Here is a 17684-nt window from a genome sequence, read left to right as displayed (position 1 = left end):
TGGATTACTAAAGAGACTGCATGGGATGTCAAAGTGTTTTTTGTTTTGTTTTGTTTTTTGGCAGCAAAATCAACATGCTTGGTTGCATTTTGTTTGACTTTTTAATACTCTAGTGCTCTTCCACTCACAGGTCCCCTTCAATGTTGAAGCTTTGGGTTCTTCAGGTACTTTTTTCTGACTCTGGAGTTGAGGGTTTAATCAGTAAACATTTTACCTTTCCTGCTAAATCTGGACGCGGGTTCCCCGCCTGTTCTGACAGTCATTTCTGAGACACTTTCTCCCACTGTAACTTTAGTTATCTGCACAGCTCAGTCTGTCCACATTTCCTACTCATGGACTAGATACCTCTACCCTGTTCTGAAGGTCCTAGTTTCTTCCTACATATTTCTTCCCAACTTTTTTTATTTTGCCATGCTTGAGATGTTTATTGTAAGTTTCTCCTCTGTTCTGTTTTCTATAATTCAGTGCAAATTTCTGCGTCTTTCCACTTTGTGTGTGTGCTCTGCAACGTGCTGACTTGTGGGAATACACCCCAGTCCAGGAAAGCTCCCCTAGCAAGTCCCCATGGCTCCTTTGCGTTGGCTTGGAGGGGCTGTGTTGGCATATATACATGTCTTCACATCTGTGTGACCCGTATGTGCTGCTAGGTTTAATGCTAGATTTTTTAATATTTATTTAGTTATATTTATATATTTATTTTTTATTGGAAAGCCAGATATACAGAGAGGAGGAGAGACAGAGAGGAAGATCTTCCGCCCAATGATTCACCCCATATGTGGCCACAATGGCCAAAACTCTGCCTATCTGAAGCCAGGAGCCTAGACTCTGGAGCCTCTTCTGGGTCTCCCATGTGGGTGCAGGGTCCCAAGGCTTTGGGCCATCCTACACTGCTTTCCCAGGCCACAAGCAGGGAGCTGGATAGGAAGTGGAACTGCCGGGATACTAACCTGTGCCTATATGGGATCCTGGCGCACGCAAGATGAGAACTTTAGCCGCTAGGCTACCGTGCTGAGCCATAATGTTAGATTTTTTTCTTTTAAGATTTTATTATTATTGGAAAGCCAGATATACAGAGAGGAAGATCTTCCATCCGATGTTTCACTCCCCAAGTGAGCCGCAACGGGCCGGTACGCGCCAATCCGAAGCCGGGAACCAGGAACCTCTTCCGGGTCTCCCACATGGGTGCAGGGTCCCAAAGCTTTGGGCCGTCCTCGACTGCTTTCCCAGGCCACAAGCAGGGAGCTGGATGGAAGTGGAGCTGCCGGGATTAGAACCGGCGCCCATATGGAATCCTGGCGTGTTCAAGGCGAGGACTTTAGTTGCTAGGCCATGCCACCGGGCCCATAAATTTTTATTTTTCAATAGCACATCTAACATTTGAACCACAGCTCTGGATTCCTTTACACACATTTAATTCCAAGCTGTTGAGTTTCATTTCGTTGGGTCAGGGTTGTGCCAAGTCAGAATGTCCTGTGCCCGGAGCACTGGAGAGTCCCCGCAATGAGCTGAAGCCAGTTCTGTGTAAGACGTGGAACACGAATCAACCGCCCTGCCCCACCCCGTCACCACTGAGAAACCTGCAGGCAGCAGGAAGAACGGGGAGCTATGTTACAGAAATAACCACTTGTTTTCCTATGCAAGAAATCACGTGCAGGCCCAGAAACAGCCATTGGCTTATCTGGCCATTGTCTGAAATCTTGTGTGCTCGGCAGACAATGTAAAGAGATTGCATGTGAGAGACTGTTAGTAAAATCTTCCCAGCCCTTTGGTAAGGGAATGAGACGTCCCTGCCTCGCAGCTGGGAGGAGCTGGATTCCGCTTATCGTCAATGCTGAATCCTCAGGAGCTCCTCTGCAAACACTGCCAGCCGGTGCACACCGGGTCAAGAGCAAAGTGTCAGGTTCTGAAAGTGGAAGTTCCCAAAGCCTGCCTTTTCCCTCTTATGATTCCTAATGTTAGAGGACCTACTTGTGCTTTTAAATGCGGACAGTCCTGGCATTTGAATTGTACTGTAAGAATCCATTTTACTTTAGGAAAGTTCGTCTAAAACAAAATCTGTCCTTTCTAAAGGGATGTGTTTGTCCTCAGTGTGTGTAATCCCTCCCGCACTCCCTAACATCCTTAGGAAACGGATATTCACCTTCTCTCATATGTTTCCCTCTCTGCCATTCTGTTGCGGCCCAAGCATTGCCTCTTCAGCCGTTGTTTTGAGATACAGAGTGCTCTGAGGTCGTTAGAAAGAGCAGCCAGCGAAGGCCAGGTCTGATGTCTGCACTGAACTGTCTCTCCCCTGAGGCCGGAGCACGTATGGGTTGAAGGCCATGGTGTGTGCCCGTGGGAGTGTGCCTGGCCAAGGACCTTGGAGTCTGGGCACACTGCTCCGCACACGTACTGCCGTGTGACCCTGAGAACATAGGGACCCCGGGTGAGACCGCGGTGTGAGGCCCACGTACGCCAAACACTGGCATTTGTTTATGAGGTCTTCCCACGTACGAGGCTCTGTGCCAAATTCCAGACACACTTTAGGAAGTCTCACCTCCCGGGAGCACTGAGCTACCAATGCAGAGACACGGCCTTATGTTGAGAAGCTTGTCAAAGTTCACGCACACAGTAGGTGCTGGAGCAAGAGTGCCACCGCCACGTCAGTCCGTCAGGCCGTCAGGCCGTCAGGCCGTCAGTCCGTCAGGCCGTCAGGCCGTCAGGCCGTCAGGCCGTCAGGCCGTCAGTCCGTCAGGCCGTCAGTCCGTCAGGCCACTGCTCTGAGCCACTGGCATGCGCTGCCAGGGAGGATGGGGCGTGGGGGTGTGCTGAAAGGCAGGTTCACGGTGGTGCGTGTTCCCAGCCTCCTTGGACCACAGCAAGGTGCTTCGTGTCACGGACGGAGACGTGAGAGCCGAGGAGGCTCGGGGAGTGCAGAGCTGGCGGTGGGCAGCAGACGTCGCTGTCTCGCAGCACGTACGTGCGCTGCGTCATTTAACCTCGGGATGTTTGGTGGGGTTTTTCTTTCTTTCTTTCTTTCTTTCTTTCTTTCTTTCTTTCTTTCTTTCTTTCTTTCTTTCGTTCTTTCTTTCTTTCTTTCTTTCTTTCTTTCTTTCTTTCTTTCTTTCGTTCTTTTCTTTATTTTTTGTCTCTACAGTAAAAGTTCAGTTATCTACATAGACGGAGGGCAGCCAGACATAACTATCTATATAGAGCCTGTAATCGTAGGACCCATTTTGATGTGACTTCATTAAGAATCGGCTTATTTTCCTAGATGTCTCTGCTCGGTTATCCCAGGGTAATAATGAGTTGTCCTGACCCCTGAGCAAAGATCAAGTCGGGTCATCCACGGGAAGAGTAGGCGGTCATGTTAAAGGGAGGCCGCCGAGTTGCTTTAGAAGCCCAACTCCGGATGTGCTGACGCCTCTTTCTCACTCCCTCTGAATTCATTTCAGAACATACGCTGTCAGGAGGATACGAGATGCCTTCAGAGAAAACAAAAACATCGAGGATCCTGTCAGAATCCAAGCCTTAGTGAGCAAAGCCAAGCGGGACCTGGAGATGATCCGGCGGCAGGTAAGATGGCTCCGTGGCACTCGGACTCCCCCCTCTTATTGGGCCCCATTGCTCTTGATGTTGGCAACACGGTCCACTGATGCAGACATGGAAGGATGAAGCAGCATATTGCCAGGTCTTGAACATGAGGAAGAAGGTTCTGGTGTTCCGGACCTGCTCGAAGGGCACCCTCCTGGGGAGCTGACAGTGCCAGAAGTGTGAGGCACTCTGCCTTGGCAAGCTGTACCGCACATATGTGTATGGGCATCCATGGCACGTGTGTAGAGGACAAATATGGATGTATTCTCTCCCCCGTCTCTCTCTCCCCAAGCCAAGGTTAAGTAGAAGCGTTGCTCTGTTCTTAACGGCGTTGCCTTGGGCCTTGCCCCACGGAAAGGTTAGCTGCAGGTGCAGAAGGCTGCGGCGCCATCACCCTGAACGATGGCTGCAGGTGCGGGCGGCTGCGGCGCTGTCACCCTGGGCGATACTTCTCGTGGAGGTGTTAGCCTCTAAAAAAAGAGTCATTCTCCCTGTCCCCCTGTGACACAGTCGTAATCACAATGGGCTTCTTGATACCGCTTTCTGACGGTAGTTTGGTTGTTGAATGTGGAGGGAAGGTCCCTCGCAGTCTTCCTAAGTTCCACCGTAGTGTTTTGGCAAGGGATTCTTTGGCCCCGTCGGGAGGTGCTGGATTGGTAAACATTATCTTAGCAGCAGTTTCCCCTGACCCTTCTTGATGCTTGGCCCTAGACAGAATTTAAATTTATACGTAAAACTGCACAGTGCATTTTAAAGCCCCCTCCTAGTGCTCTTCACAATGGAGTACTCCCTCGTAGACTGACATTTCAGGCTCTGACAAGTCTCCTTGGGTTCTTGCATTTGTCATGCAGTAGAATTCATTACCGCATTCAGACAGGCCAGGAAATGATCTTTAGCTAACAGCATGAAAAGATAATACGGTGGTCAGAAAAAGAGACTAATCTGTGCGTTCACATGTACTGTGACGGTGCTGGATAGATGAGTCGCCGTTTTTTGGAAACTTGAGAACGATGGCAGTGCCCAGCCACCGGTGCTTCAATTTCACGGGATCGCTTTGCCGACGGAATTTAAGGGGAAGGCAAGAGCTGGGGATCTCGTTTTGCGTGAACTCTGCAACAATCAGTGCTTTCACACTTTGTCCGTGAGGGATTTGGCAAGCATCTCTCAACTGCGCAGAAAAGGTGTTGTGTAAATAAGCCCAAACTCTTCCCCTGGTTTGTTGCACCGGGTCTTCCATCAGAGTGACCCGCGCTGGACAGCCCCAGTGCATCACATCAGCCCAGAAGCAAATATTGGAGCAGTCTGATGGATTGCAGGGCAAGGGTGCCCTCCCCAGGACTGCCTGGTGACTGCACTTGCCTGATCAGGCAATGTCAGGCTGCCACCTTGCAGGGCCAGGGCCACCTCACTAGCAAAGGGTGGTGCTCAACCTTCCCAGAGAGACCCTAACATGAGAAAGCACGGGACAGGCACCTAGCCAGCGATGCGAGACAGCTGCTGAGTGCCAGCGATGCCCAGCGGCTCACAAGCTTCTGCTGTAGCTTCATTCTGTTTCACCTTGAGACTGTTCCTAGACCCAGGTGCAGTGTTCACCAGACGGAGCCCGAGATGTGACGGCCTCCGTGAGCCTTCCCACTGCACGCAGATGGTGGGGGGCCACGGGCCAAAGGCCTGAGCAGAGACGGAGCCTATCTGCTTTCCCACTAACCCCTGCAGCCTGCTCCCTTCTCCGCCCTAAGTACCCACCCTCCTCTATTCCCCACACAGCACCACCAGGCCGAGCTTCCTTGAAAGACAGAAGCAAATCAGGTCACAGCCCTCCAGTGTCCTCCAGGCCCTGTCCCGCTGATGATCAGACCAGGGGTCTTCCCACGGAGGCCATCTCTTCTGGTCTCCCCCACTCTTCCTGCCGGCCCTGGTGTGCACTCAGCAGCTGTCTCGCAGAGTCTTTCAGCCTTCTGCCCAGTTGAGTCCCTCCACACACCTGCTCTCCTCTCCAGCAAGGCCTGTGCTCAACCTACCCTTCCCACCGAGGTTCCCTAGTAACGCTACGGCCGATGCCACCCTCAACCATGGGGGACACATTCCAAGACAACCCCCTCCCCAGTGCCTACCCAGAATCACTGGACATCACCAAGCGTTGCATGAGCTGCGCTGTTTTGCATACCTCTGTATGGAAGCTCGAGGCCTCTTCCACCTTAAATAAGCCCTCATTGCACACTGTACCTTGAACTTGCGTAGTTTTAGGTATGAAAGCAAAGTGACATGAATCCTTTAGGTTCTTTCACAGTTTCACGAATAGAAGCCTGTTTCTACTGTAGATCCTAGCAACCTCACTATACGGTATTTTTTCCCTACGTGAAAAATGTTCACCTTTTCACTTAAAGGAAGCACTTTAAAAAAAAAAAGATAATATTTATTTATTTGAATTATGGTCAAATGGTTCCAACAGCCAGTCTGAAAAGCAGGTCTGAAAGCAGGTCTCCCCATGGGTGCCGGGGCCCAAGGACTTGGGCCATTCTCTGCTGCTTTCCCTTGTGTGTTAACAGGGAGCTGGATTGGAGGTAGAGCAGCCAGGATTCAAACCAGTGCCCATATGGGATGCTGGTATCTGAGTTGGTGGCTTCCGTGGCACAGTGCCCATTCCTTAAAGAAAACCCTTCATCACATGTCTGACACTGCTGATGTCCAGTTGGAGGCTGGGTACAGCCTAGGTGCTGTCCATCTGGTAACCAGGAAGGCTACTCGGGAGCATTGGCTGGGAACCGCACAGGCAGAACATGCTGGCCCAAGCGCAGGCCACATCCCAGGTGGGACACAGCAGTCTGGTGCAGGATCTCAACATGCTACTCAGAACAGTGCAGTTTAAAACTTACCACTGTTTCTGGAATTTTCCTCTTCACATTTATAAACTGTAGGTGATAACAGATGATTAAATCTTCAGAACCCAAAACCACAGAGGAGGCAACTGTCCTAGTTGTGTTTTCAGTTTTCTGCCTCTGTGAGATAGTAGGGGTCATGAGATCAGCTGTGTGTGCCATGGTCACTATTGCCTGGTGGTCCAGAGCAATGGGCATTAGGGTCAGCCTCCCATAACTGTTTCAGAGTCACACGTCAGGGTCAGCCTCATTTCCACGTGACTGCCCAGCAAGCCTGTGCTAAAGCCCCCTCATGCATGTGGACCCCCGACCTCAGCGCTGCACCTGCTGCCCCACGTGCCAGGCATACAGCTTCTTCAACCTCAGGCAAGTCTGGCATTAACACCACTGTGAGCCTGGGAAGATTCTGCGTTTCCTTTAAAAGTCTCCAAGCAAAATCTTCTCAGTTTGTGTGAATCAGGAAATGACCAAGGTACAAAAAAAAAAAAACAAGTTAGCCAAGATCACATGGCCGGACATGAGCTCATTTTTGTTTGGGGTTTTTAAAATCATTGCACAGGTTGTTTTTTTTTTTTTTTAAAGATTTATTCATTTTTTTATTGCAAAGTCAGATATACACAGAGGAGGAGAGACAGAGAGGAAGATCTTCCGTCCGATGATACACTCCCCAAGTGAGCCGCAACGGGCCGATGCGCGCCGATCCGATGCCGGGAACCTGGAACCTCTTCCGGGTCTCCCACGCGGGTGCAGGGTCCCAATGCATTGGGCCGTCCTCGACTGCTTTCCCAGGCCACAAGCAGGGAGCTGGATGGGAAGTGGAGCTGCCGGGATCAGAACCGGCGCCCATATGGGATCCCGGGGCGTTCAAGGCGAGGACTTTAGCCGCTAGGCCACGCCGCCGGGCCCACAGGTTGTTTTTTTTAAGATCTGTTTATTTTTATTGGAAAGGCAGATTTACAGAGAAGGAGGGACGGGAAAGAAAGACCTTCCATCCACTGGTTCACTTCCCAAATGGCCACAATGGCCGGAGCTGAGCTAATCCTAAGCCAGGAGCCAGGAGCTCATGGCATCAAGATTTCAGCGCCAACTTGGAAGTTGAAGGACATGAACTCCTGTGTTGGCAGAAAGTAAAACATGGAGATGTTCTAAGTCACCTTCCCATTTTGCTGCCAAGGTGTTGCTCTATCAGGCTAGCTACACCTCCCCTTAGGGTCATCCATGCTCTGGTTCTGTGCTGACATTCAGGATCTTATGTCTTCGTTGCTGACTCCCAGGGGATTACATGCAGCATGGCTGTCTTCGCAGCCCTCCCACAGCTCCTCAGGACTGGTCTCACATCCAGAACGGGCAAGTGATTGTTCCTCCGTGGCGGGCAGCAAACCTCCTGTTGCTCATTTTCCACTCCAAGGAGCCCATCCCACAAAAGCCAGCCAAATTCCTGCTCTGTCCTTGACATTCTTAAGCCTACTGTGCCCCTAAAAATTAGTCTAATCTGTCAGTCCCCAGTTCCAGCTGTGTGCCTCAGCGTATTCCAGAACCAGCAGAGATAATCTTGTGTTATGAGAAATCAATCTTGTTTCTAGATAAGATAATTCTGTGAAGGCAGATTGGCCCTCACAGTTCTGCTCAGCAGAAAGTAAGTTCTTGACCAACACACACACACACACACACACACACACACACGCCCCCTTACCTATGTGTTCCCCAGGAGAGCTCAGAAAGCCAGGGCGGGGAAGGGTAGTATGGTGGCGTAACAGGATAATCCTTCACCTGCTGCTGTTGGCATCCCAAATGGGCACTGACTTGCATGCTGGTTGCCCCACTCCTTATAGAGCAGCTCCCTGCTCATGCCCTCGGAAAGCAGTGGAGGATGGCAAAGGCCTTGGGCCCCTGCACTGCATGCAGGAGACCTGGAAAAGGCTACAGCTCTGGCTATTGCAGCCATTTGGGAGTGAACTAGCACATGGAAGCGCTTGCTCACTCTCTCTGTCTCTGTCTCACCAACTTCACAAGTAAAATAAATCATCTTAAAGAAAGAAAGAGAGGCGGAGAGAGGAAGCTTGGTGAGGACTTCTGTGTGTTATCTAGGTAGGGCGCAGACAGACAGCAGCCGCGGCTGCGTGGGGAACGGTCAGCCGCTCTCGAGCATCCTGGGCAGCGAAAGCTACAGACACTCCTTCAGGTTCCCGTTGATGAGCATTCACTTCAAGTCGCTGTTAGTCATCGGCCCCCGGTCACTGCAGCTCTGCAGCTCACGATGGCCCTTTGCTTCCTAAAACACCACCAAGTGCTTGCTCTGTGCCGCTGCTGCCAGCCTGCCAGCCCTGGCTACTCCCGGGGTCACCTAAGACTGGCTTCACTGCAGCCCCAAGGAGCCCTCCCTCCTTGTCTGATTCATAGGGAAGGCTTGTCATCTGTGCCCTGTGCCCACGTGTTTCAGAGAGAGAACCAACTGGAGAGTTGGTTAGGAGGGGAGCGGTCCCTGGAAACGTAGCAATGGAGTAGGCAGCAGCAGAGAGTCAAGCTTTTTCTTGTAGCTCCCATGAGTTATTCTTCAGGAATCCTGAGTTAAATCAATGACTTGGAGCCTGGTGAGAACTAATATATCTTTGCAAAAGTTTGGGTGCATTTACAGCTAAGAAACAGAACTCATTAGTGTCAAGTGACCCTCCAATTCTTCTGGGTTCTCAGGTAACAGCAAATCCGAGCGAGAACAGAAGTGTTGGAGTGAGAAGGGCTTACAGCTGTAGTTTTCCATAGGCCGTGTGTGTAATTGGTTACTCCGTGAGAGCTGGGGAAGGAGTAGCTGTTCCCAGGCACTAATGGGAGCAGCTGAGTGGGTTGAGCGCTGCAGCTGCAGTGAAGTAGCGCTTGACTTCCGTACCGCACGGGCAGCACAGTGAGGCTTATGTGTCACCTAATCAGTTGCACGGAGGACTGCATCGTTAGAATGGCAGGTAGTGGCACAGCTGCCTGAACTTCCATAGCATCAGAGTTTTGAAGTGGATTTGCCTTCAGCTTCGCAGTGCTCACTGTTTGCCAAGATGGTTATACCTTCCTGAATCCAGCAACTCGAATAGTGGAAGCACTGGACTCAGTTGCACACCGGCGGCTCTGAGCACAGAAGGGCGTTTGTTCCTTACAGCCGCTGGAGGAGGAGAGGGCTCGCCAGGCCACGGAGTGCCCGCTGCCATTAGTGTGAGCATGTGCCTGTGTGCAGTGAAGCATGGTCCGTGGCTGTTCCACTTAACTACTCTCTTTGCAGGTCACTAAATGCACATTTGCTCACTTCTTTGGCATTTTTGAGGGACCGTCTGAAGCCATACTTATTGTTACTTTGATTGGCCACTTGGTGTTGAATCTGAATGACCACTCAGGGGAGAAGCCTGAAAATGACGCTGTGCAGGCGCTCTTATGGCATGGGAACTGGAGGAGCAGCGACTGCCTGCCTGACCGACAGCCGTGTCAGTCCCCGTCCCCGACACACGGTTAGCATTCGAGTCAACTTGACACTTACCCGCAGTCTCATCCTTTTAAGACAGCCTAAGGAATCATTGGCTTTAGATCCTTTGCGGGGAAGAGGAGCTGTACCCTGCATCTCTCAATGTGTGCATTGAAGAGTTTGGGGAAATTCCTGCAATGTGTGTAAGTGCCCTTTGGATGGTCTAAAGGGAGGTTGAGCCTTACGTTAGAGGTATTTGGACACGTGCACAAAGTCATACACTGTTCACAGACCAACGGGCAGACAGGTGAATGGATAAACCAGATCCCGTGCTGCTTACAACAGGCTGTGCAGTCCCCCGGCACAGGAAGCAGCTGTCGTTCCGGGTTGCAGCATGTGCACTGTGCACCCTGGAGCGCGTGAGGGAAAGCAGCCACACACCATCAAAGGGCCGATACCGTAAGATCCCACTGGCATGAGGCATCTAGAAGAGGCAAATGCCCAGAAACCGAAAGCAGGACAGTGGGGAAAAAGGGAAGTTGTCTACTGGGTACAGAGTTTGGCTGGGTCTGTTCCACCACAGTGTGATGTATTTAATATTTGTGAACTGTACACTTGAAATGGTTAACGTGCTAAGCTGGTTGCGTGTGTGTGTGTGTGTATGATTAGAAAGACAGAGACAGAGAGAGCTCCCATATGCAGATTCACTCCCCGAGGGTCTGCAGCAGGCAGGACTGGGCAGGGCAAGCCAGGAGCCAGGAGCTCTCACAGTGGTGGCAGAGTCTCAGCTGCAGGAACCGTCCGTGCTGCCTTCTCCAGCAGCATGCGCTGGCAGGGCTCTAGGATGGCAGGCCAAGTCCGGGCTTGCACCTCGCCACTCTGATCTGAAATGATGACATTCCAACCTGTGTCTCAACTACCAGGCCAGATTTCCACCCCTCCATGCTTTATTTATAGTGAAAACAAACATAACACAAGCAAAAACCTTTCTTCTCTGAAATGAAATATACCAAGTCATTGAATTGTTTTTCATTGAGAAGAGTGAAATTAAATACTTCAAACAGAGGTATTTGAAGATACAGGAAGTTTAAGGCGTTTGAAGCTAAACTGCTGAATTCACATCTGGGCACTTGGTTTTCGTATCAGTAAATTAAAGATTGTATACTGCCTGTTCTTTTCTTTTTGCCAAAGGCACTGATGAGTTTGAGAATCAATTATTCTGTGTCCACTTTTCTTTGACTTTACAGAATTTATGCTACAGATGAGCAAAGTTGTGTGCCAGCTAAGAATTTATGCTGTCATAAATCCTTGCAGCTTCTCTCAGCTGTCTTTCTGCTAGGAGGAAAGTTGGGAATTGAGTGATTTCACTCATTTGCTAGCCCGCCTGCCGTTAGTCATCTTTATTGTAAAAGATGTGTTACCAGTGTTAGAGGAAATCTCTCACCACACTGTTTTCCTCCCAGGAAAACAAAATAGTAAGACAAGAACAATAGTGTGGTCACTAATCCACAGGAAAGAAGTTCAAGTGTTTCCTCCAGGCGCCAACCAGAGTCTTAATAGTCAGCTTCAGAAAGCTCACCAAAAATGTGTATCATAAAAAAAATGAGTTTAAAACAAAAAATTTTATGAATATGAACTTATTAAGTTTTTAATTCAGACTTTGTGAGCTGCTGTCACACTTGTTCTCCTAAGTTTGACCTCTTCACACTTGACTGCTCAGTCACATTACCCACAATCCACCAGCTGAGTCAGATGCAGTGTGCTGCCTGAGCACCTGCTGTCACGCCACATCGTTCGCAAGTGACCTTCTGAGGGCCGCGGAGGCAGAGGTGGGATGGGTTCCGAGCTCCCTCAGAACCTCACTAAGGCTGTTTCTCATCTGGATTCTTTGATGCCCCAGCCACTCCTCTCAGCACTCCCAGGTCCATCTGTTGTGCCAAATGACAGAACGGAAGTGGATTTTCAGAACTTGTCGCAAAATCACCTTGCTCTGTGACTACCATAAGTCAGTGAAAAGTGGATCCAAGGGTTGGCTGTCCCGTATAAAGAGGACTAAGCCGCCAGAGGCAGAGGCAATACAAGTACTGCCTGAAACTAATCACAGTCCCCCGGAAGGGTCAACATCTCAAGCTTCCACCTGTGGCACTGGCAGCATCTCGTATGGGTGCCAGTTCAAGTCCACTCTGCTCCACTTCCAATCCAACTCTATGCTTATAGACTGGAAAAGCAACAGAAGATGGCTCAGTCTGCCTGCCAAATAAAAAATAAAGCTTTAAAAAAAATCCCTCCAAGGCTTTTATCCCAACCCTGAAGACTCCCAGATCTTCACCAAGGACTATCAGTACGAGCGCCGAGAACTACATCCCAACTGCCAAGGAAACCACGAGGAATTGGAGTGCCTTCAGAGGCCGAGAACTCTGAGGTCACCCACCTCCATTTGGATCTACCACGTGGGATGGAAGAAGCCCAAATCCTGCCTTGCAGGATCCAAGGTCATTGGAACAACCAGGAGCACTGAGCGGTTGCAGAAACAGAAGAACAGTAAACTTCCTTCGGGACTAGGGAGGGGAGCTTTGTCTGGTCCTTGCCTGGTTCCAACTTTGGGTCCCCACCCTCTCTGGCAATGACCATCAGGATCGCTCCAGAAACCCCTCAAAACAAACAAACGAACAAACTAGAATAGATAAAGAACAACAAGGAAAGCTTAGAAACAGACAGGAAATGGTCAGAGGTGATGCACTTATAACTCACTGGGTGGGACACAAAGATCAGTTACTCCTCACTGGGGTATTGGAGATTTCTCTGCACACCCCTCCTGAAACTGTTCACCAAAAGTGTTGACATATGTCTTGTTAGAGTTATAGAGTTAGACTACCCGAAAAACAGCCAGGTTCAGCAAAATCATGCTTCAACGCTATAAACTGCTAAAGACTAAAATTAAAATAGACATGAGACAGCTGAATAGTAATCTATAGCCATTTTAAGGTGTATAGAACCTGGTTGTATATAAACTAATAACTGAAATGTCAATGTAGAAGTCACAGGATGTGGTTCAGAACTTGCACTCTTTTTTTTTTTCTCATTTAACATATTGGTTACTCAGTACCATGTCAACGAATTCCATAACATTATAAACTGTTACTGATGTCATGTCGGGGCTTTTAATTGATCGGGATGATACTCTGCCAGCTCTACCTTCAGACCAGAGATGGTCTCCCCAAGAAACCGTTGAACTTATCTGGACAATAAGATGCTGGACTTTATGCTTGGTAGATGCTTGCAATGAAAGAATCTCAACTGAATTTGAACTGTGGTAATGCAACAAGGTGGAGGAATGCACCATGGGGGGGTTGGGGAGGGGTGGGGGGATTCCAGTGCCTGTAACACTGTGTCACATTATGCAGTGTAATCAATTAAAAATTTTTTTAATTCCCTCCAGAAAACATGAATTTATATGCAATGACCAGTATCTTTTGGATGTAGGAAGTTCTTAAATATAAGTAAAAAAAATTCCTCTTCCCCCTGTCAATGTTAGGAAAAGCAGGGTGGTGAGAAGTCTCACTGAGTTTCACGGCCTGACCTGTGTATAGCATTAGTCTTTTCAGTCCGATCAATATCAAGTTCCTCCACAGCTACAAGAATTTCCCTGTTTGTGGGGCAACGTCGCGCTCCCCACGTCAGCATTCCTGTGCTTTCATTGGTTTCGCGATTGCCCAAAGTTTTCAGGAACTCTCCAAGGGTGGCGCGTGCATACACAGTATTCCATCTCCTGTCTCAGGATGCCTGCCTCAGATCTGTGTCCTTCATGCCCAGCCGTGGATATTCAGTATACTTCTCCCAGAAAGCACAGTGAGGCTGAGAACAGTCCCGTTCCCTGCAGCTTCAGTGGGAATTGTCCTTACAGTAGCCATGCTTGTCGGATGCAGTCAGCGTTGCCCTGGAGGCCCCGATGAACTTGGTCTGTTGCTGAAGCTCGCCAGAGGCAGGTACTGTGCACCGTGGCACAGAAAGCGCACGCTCTCGGGTGAGCAACGCAGGTTCCCACCTCAGCCCAGTCATCTGCCTGGGGACCCTAGGCAGGCTGCTTGTTTGCTGCTTACATGCAGGGAGGGCTGACCAGTCCCCCCGCCACCGTGGTGATGCTGCAGGCTGCGGGCAGAGCGGGGGTGTGCTCCTCCATGCTGTCTGCGCCCTGCGCGCCACGCACTGTGCCGCGTGCTGTGACCCCATGGTCTCTGTGCTGCCCAACGACAGGAGACCCGTGAGACAGACACTGCTGCCCACCATGTTTTCACAGAGGAAAATTGAAACGTGGCACGTCTTTGGAGTGATTTTCCCCCAAAGGGACCGGTGGGCTCACCCACCATTGGCCTCGCTTGGTAGCCAGCTCTCAGAAGATGGGTGGTGGGTGGGCCTTGTCCCCACCGAGGCAGGCAAGATGCCGGAGGAGGAAGAAGGCAGAAGACAAGATGCTGTTGGCTTGCTTCCAGCCAATCTGGGAAACTGGAATGAACGCCTCACCCTGAGTGGCTCCTGAGTAGTGTGGCCTCAAGGCCAGGCACTTGCATCCCTTCTCAAAACCTGCCTTCCTCTCTACCGTCCTAAAGGGGAAAGAATGAAAAATAAGTAAACAGATGCCAAAGCCACACTGTACAAATGTTAAAGTTCAGCCACATTTTAGAGGTGTTTGCTCAGCATGTCCCTGTGGAGCCAGAGGTGGCTTTCCTAACAAACTGTCAAGGAAGTGCATACCCCTGAGTGGATACCCCTGGACAGCTTGCTGGCCAGCTCGGTCCCCAGCTCAGCCTTCCAGCTCGGCCTTCCAGCCAGTCTGAGTGGATCCCCTCAGATGACAGCAGGCAGTAAGCTGGCGCTTCGCCCTGTTTGCTCTGTGTGTGTTTCTGTGCCACACCTTCTGGGGGTGGGAAGGAGGTACAAGGACCCCCAGGCCCAGGACGCAGCCAAGGACATGAACCTATTTCCTGAGCATTCAGCACATGGTTAGGGATGTCTGTTTCAGATTGCACAGATTTTTTAAAATACTTGTTTTTATTTGAAATGCAGATTTTTACATTGAGAATAGAGCAAATCTTCCACTTGCTGGTTCAGTCCCCAGATGGCTGCAACAGCCAGGACTTGGTTGGGCCAAGTCAGAGCCAGGAGCTTCATCCAGGTCTGTCATGTGGATGCAGGGCCCAAGGCTTTGGGCCATCCTCCACTGCTCTCTCAGGCCAGAAACAAGGGGTTGGATTACAAGTGGAGCACCTAGGACATGAACTAGCATCCGTATGGGCTGCCAGGCTGAGCATGTTAGACCCCAGCAGCCCTGATCGTGTGGATTCTTACCTGTGTGGGTTCGTGGGTGCAGAAGGATGTCCCCTAATTTAGACATCTGCCCATCAAAAACACTGCAAGGTGCTCTTGATTCTTTTTCTGAGATAGCAGGAGTGGCAAGTAAAGCAGGAGTTCTGAGTGAGGCACCCAGTGTAAATTCTGACAGTCACTCTCCATCGTTCTTCCCAATATTTAGTCTCTAAAAGCATTACCAGAGGATTCTTCAGTGAATGTCAATTTCATACTAGATTTTTTTTTCAGAGTTATTTATTTGAAAGGCAGAACATCAGAGAGAGATCGGATGGTTTGCTGCCCAAATGGTCTCAAACACCACGGCTGACCAGACCAAAGGCAGGAGCCCGGATCCCAAGGTGTCCCATTTGGGAGACAAGCCCAACTGCATGGCCATCGTCCGTCGCTTCTCAGGCTCCTGAGCAGGGAGCTGGGACTCAAACCAACATGTGGCTAATTCACTCCTTAGCATTCATTGTGTTTTTCAAATGCCACAGAAAAGTGACACCTCAGACATTTTTTCATCTTCCCATACACGTGGATTGCCTTATGAACAGTCAAAGAACTCTAGAAATTAGCTAAGATGTGATGTAAACCTGGAGTATTACCATGAATTGGTGCTAGGCCACCGGGTCCGTGATCTCTCGTAGTAAACTGGTGATATTTACCCACTGTGATTGAAAGGCCTCGTTAAGCAGGCACCTAGTGCAGCAAGTTATCCCACCTAGCTGACCAGTGAGTGTGTTCCGGACGTGCCTGCACAGACCTGCACCTCCCGTAGGAGCCCCCGCACTGACCACCAGCCACTGGGCCGGGAGCCACGAGGCCTGCTGCTGTCCCACCCAGCACCCTCATATGGCTGCAAAGAGGGTTGCTCTCTGGGCCATTTTTGATGCCCAGCATGTTCCAATTCTACAAATAAATGATGGTGATGATTATGAAAAGGGGCAGAAACGCCCCCTGTGACTGCTGGATTGTGACCAAAAGCCAGCTGTGGTGCTGGCCACCTCTCTGTCAGCGACTTGACATTAAGAAGACACCTTGAGTGCCTGGCTCTCACAGACACCGTGTTGTGTTGCGCATGGAGGAGCAGCTGACTTACGTAATGCTGAGTTATGTAACGCTGGTTCCTCGCCTTGGCCTCTGCAGCAGGACTGAGTGGCTGCAGTTGGTGAAAGCTTTTAACACCCAGGAATTGTTCAGGGCTCGTGGTGGTCTCAGGGGCTGCGAGCTGTGAGGCAGAAGCCACCCTTGGCCACAGGTGATGGGTGCCTCAGGTCCTAATGAGCTCTCCTTTCCCAGGACTTGGGAGAGTGATGGGGTGGGAGTGCAAAGGCAAAAAGTAAAATTTCCTCCTGCTCTAAACAAGGTTTGTTCCCCCTTAGCCGAGCCAAACTTGGTGGTTTTGTTTTGATTTTTTTTTTTTGTATATTGAAATAACACATAGCTATTATTTAGACTCTACAGCTATTTGTAGACATCTTGTTGTCCATAATGTCAAAGTATTTCTCTGTAATGCAGGTATTTCTTAAAACAACCATGTTTGTTTCCTGTAGCACCGACACCACTTTCTCTCCCCCTGCCCCCCTCCACCCCCACCCCTTTCTGTCTCTCTTTCCCAGGCAGTTTAGGGAATGCTTAGCAAAATGGCTTGCTCCTGGCAGGTGCAGCCTGTCCCCAGGCAGGGCAGCCATGTCTGGTGCCCTGCCTTTGCAGTATTCTAGCTGTGTCAAAGCCATGAGCCTGCCATTGCTGTTGGGACTAGCACAGTGTCAGCTCACAGCACACACCCCGCTTCCTCCTCCACCAGTTGTCATTCCTTCCCCGTTCTGGCCTAGGTAAGTTGGCATCGTCTAGGCCACCTACAAACTTTAAATAGGACTTTATCCTGCAGCATGTATCGCACTGGTTTGCAGTGGTGTTGTTGAAACAAGTCATCCTTGTCTCTAGCCCATGAGCCTCCAGAAACACGGGCTGCTTCCGTGTTCACTGTGGACCAGTGCCTCGCGGGTGTAGCCAGTTCTCTGTGCGGGCTTGTGGAAGGCGAGCCGGCATGGTCAGAGGGCACAGGAGGCAAAGCTTCCAGTGGTAGAAGCTTAGCAGGCCTTGTCTCGACTGGGCTCTGAGCACTCGGCCTCCTGCCCACAAGTCCTCTCTCTATTGAATGGAGATGGGAAATCGCTGGGATGCTGAGAGCCCTCCACTGACAGCCACACTGCTGCCTGGTGAGCATGATAGCCCACAGCTCCCCAACACTCACGCTGAAGAGGAAGCAACCAACTCCCTTAGAAGGCAAGCCTCAGGCATCCCCTGGTGTTGAGAACTTTGTCCCACTCCCCTAAACCTCGATCCGAAGCTGGGAACCTGGAACCTTTTCCAGATAAAGCTGGAAAGCAGTGGTAGTGTGATGAGGTAAATCCCAGGCAGATAGAGCGAGGCTGTCC

General features: G+C 50.3%; 1 protein-coding gene across 1 annotated transcript in view; it reads left to right on the top strand.

Moving 5' to 3' along the window:
- Positions 1–17684, top strand: part of LYRM4 (LYR motif containing 4) — a 104421-nt gene that overhangs the window by 21292 nt on the left and 65445 nt on the right. Inside the window, exon 2 of the mRNA XM_004598618.3 lies at positions 3435–3555. Coding sequence (XP_004598675.1) covers positions 3435–3555 — 121 coding nt within the window. The remainder of the gene's footprint in view (positions 1–3434; positions 3556–17684) is intronic.

The sequence above is a fragment of the Ochotona princeps genome, chromosome 1 (assembly GCF_030435755.1).
Source record: "Ochotona princeps isolate mOchPri1 chromosome 1, mOchPri1.hap1, whole genome shotgun sequence".
Classification (NCBI taxonomy): domain Eukaryota; kingdom Metazoa; phylum Chordata; class Mammalia; order Lagomorpha; family Ochotonidae; genus Ochotona; species Ochotona princeps.
This window is presented reverse-complemented; position numbering and strand designations above follow the sequence as displayed.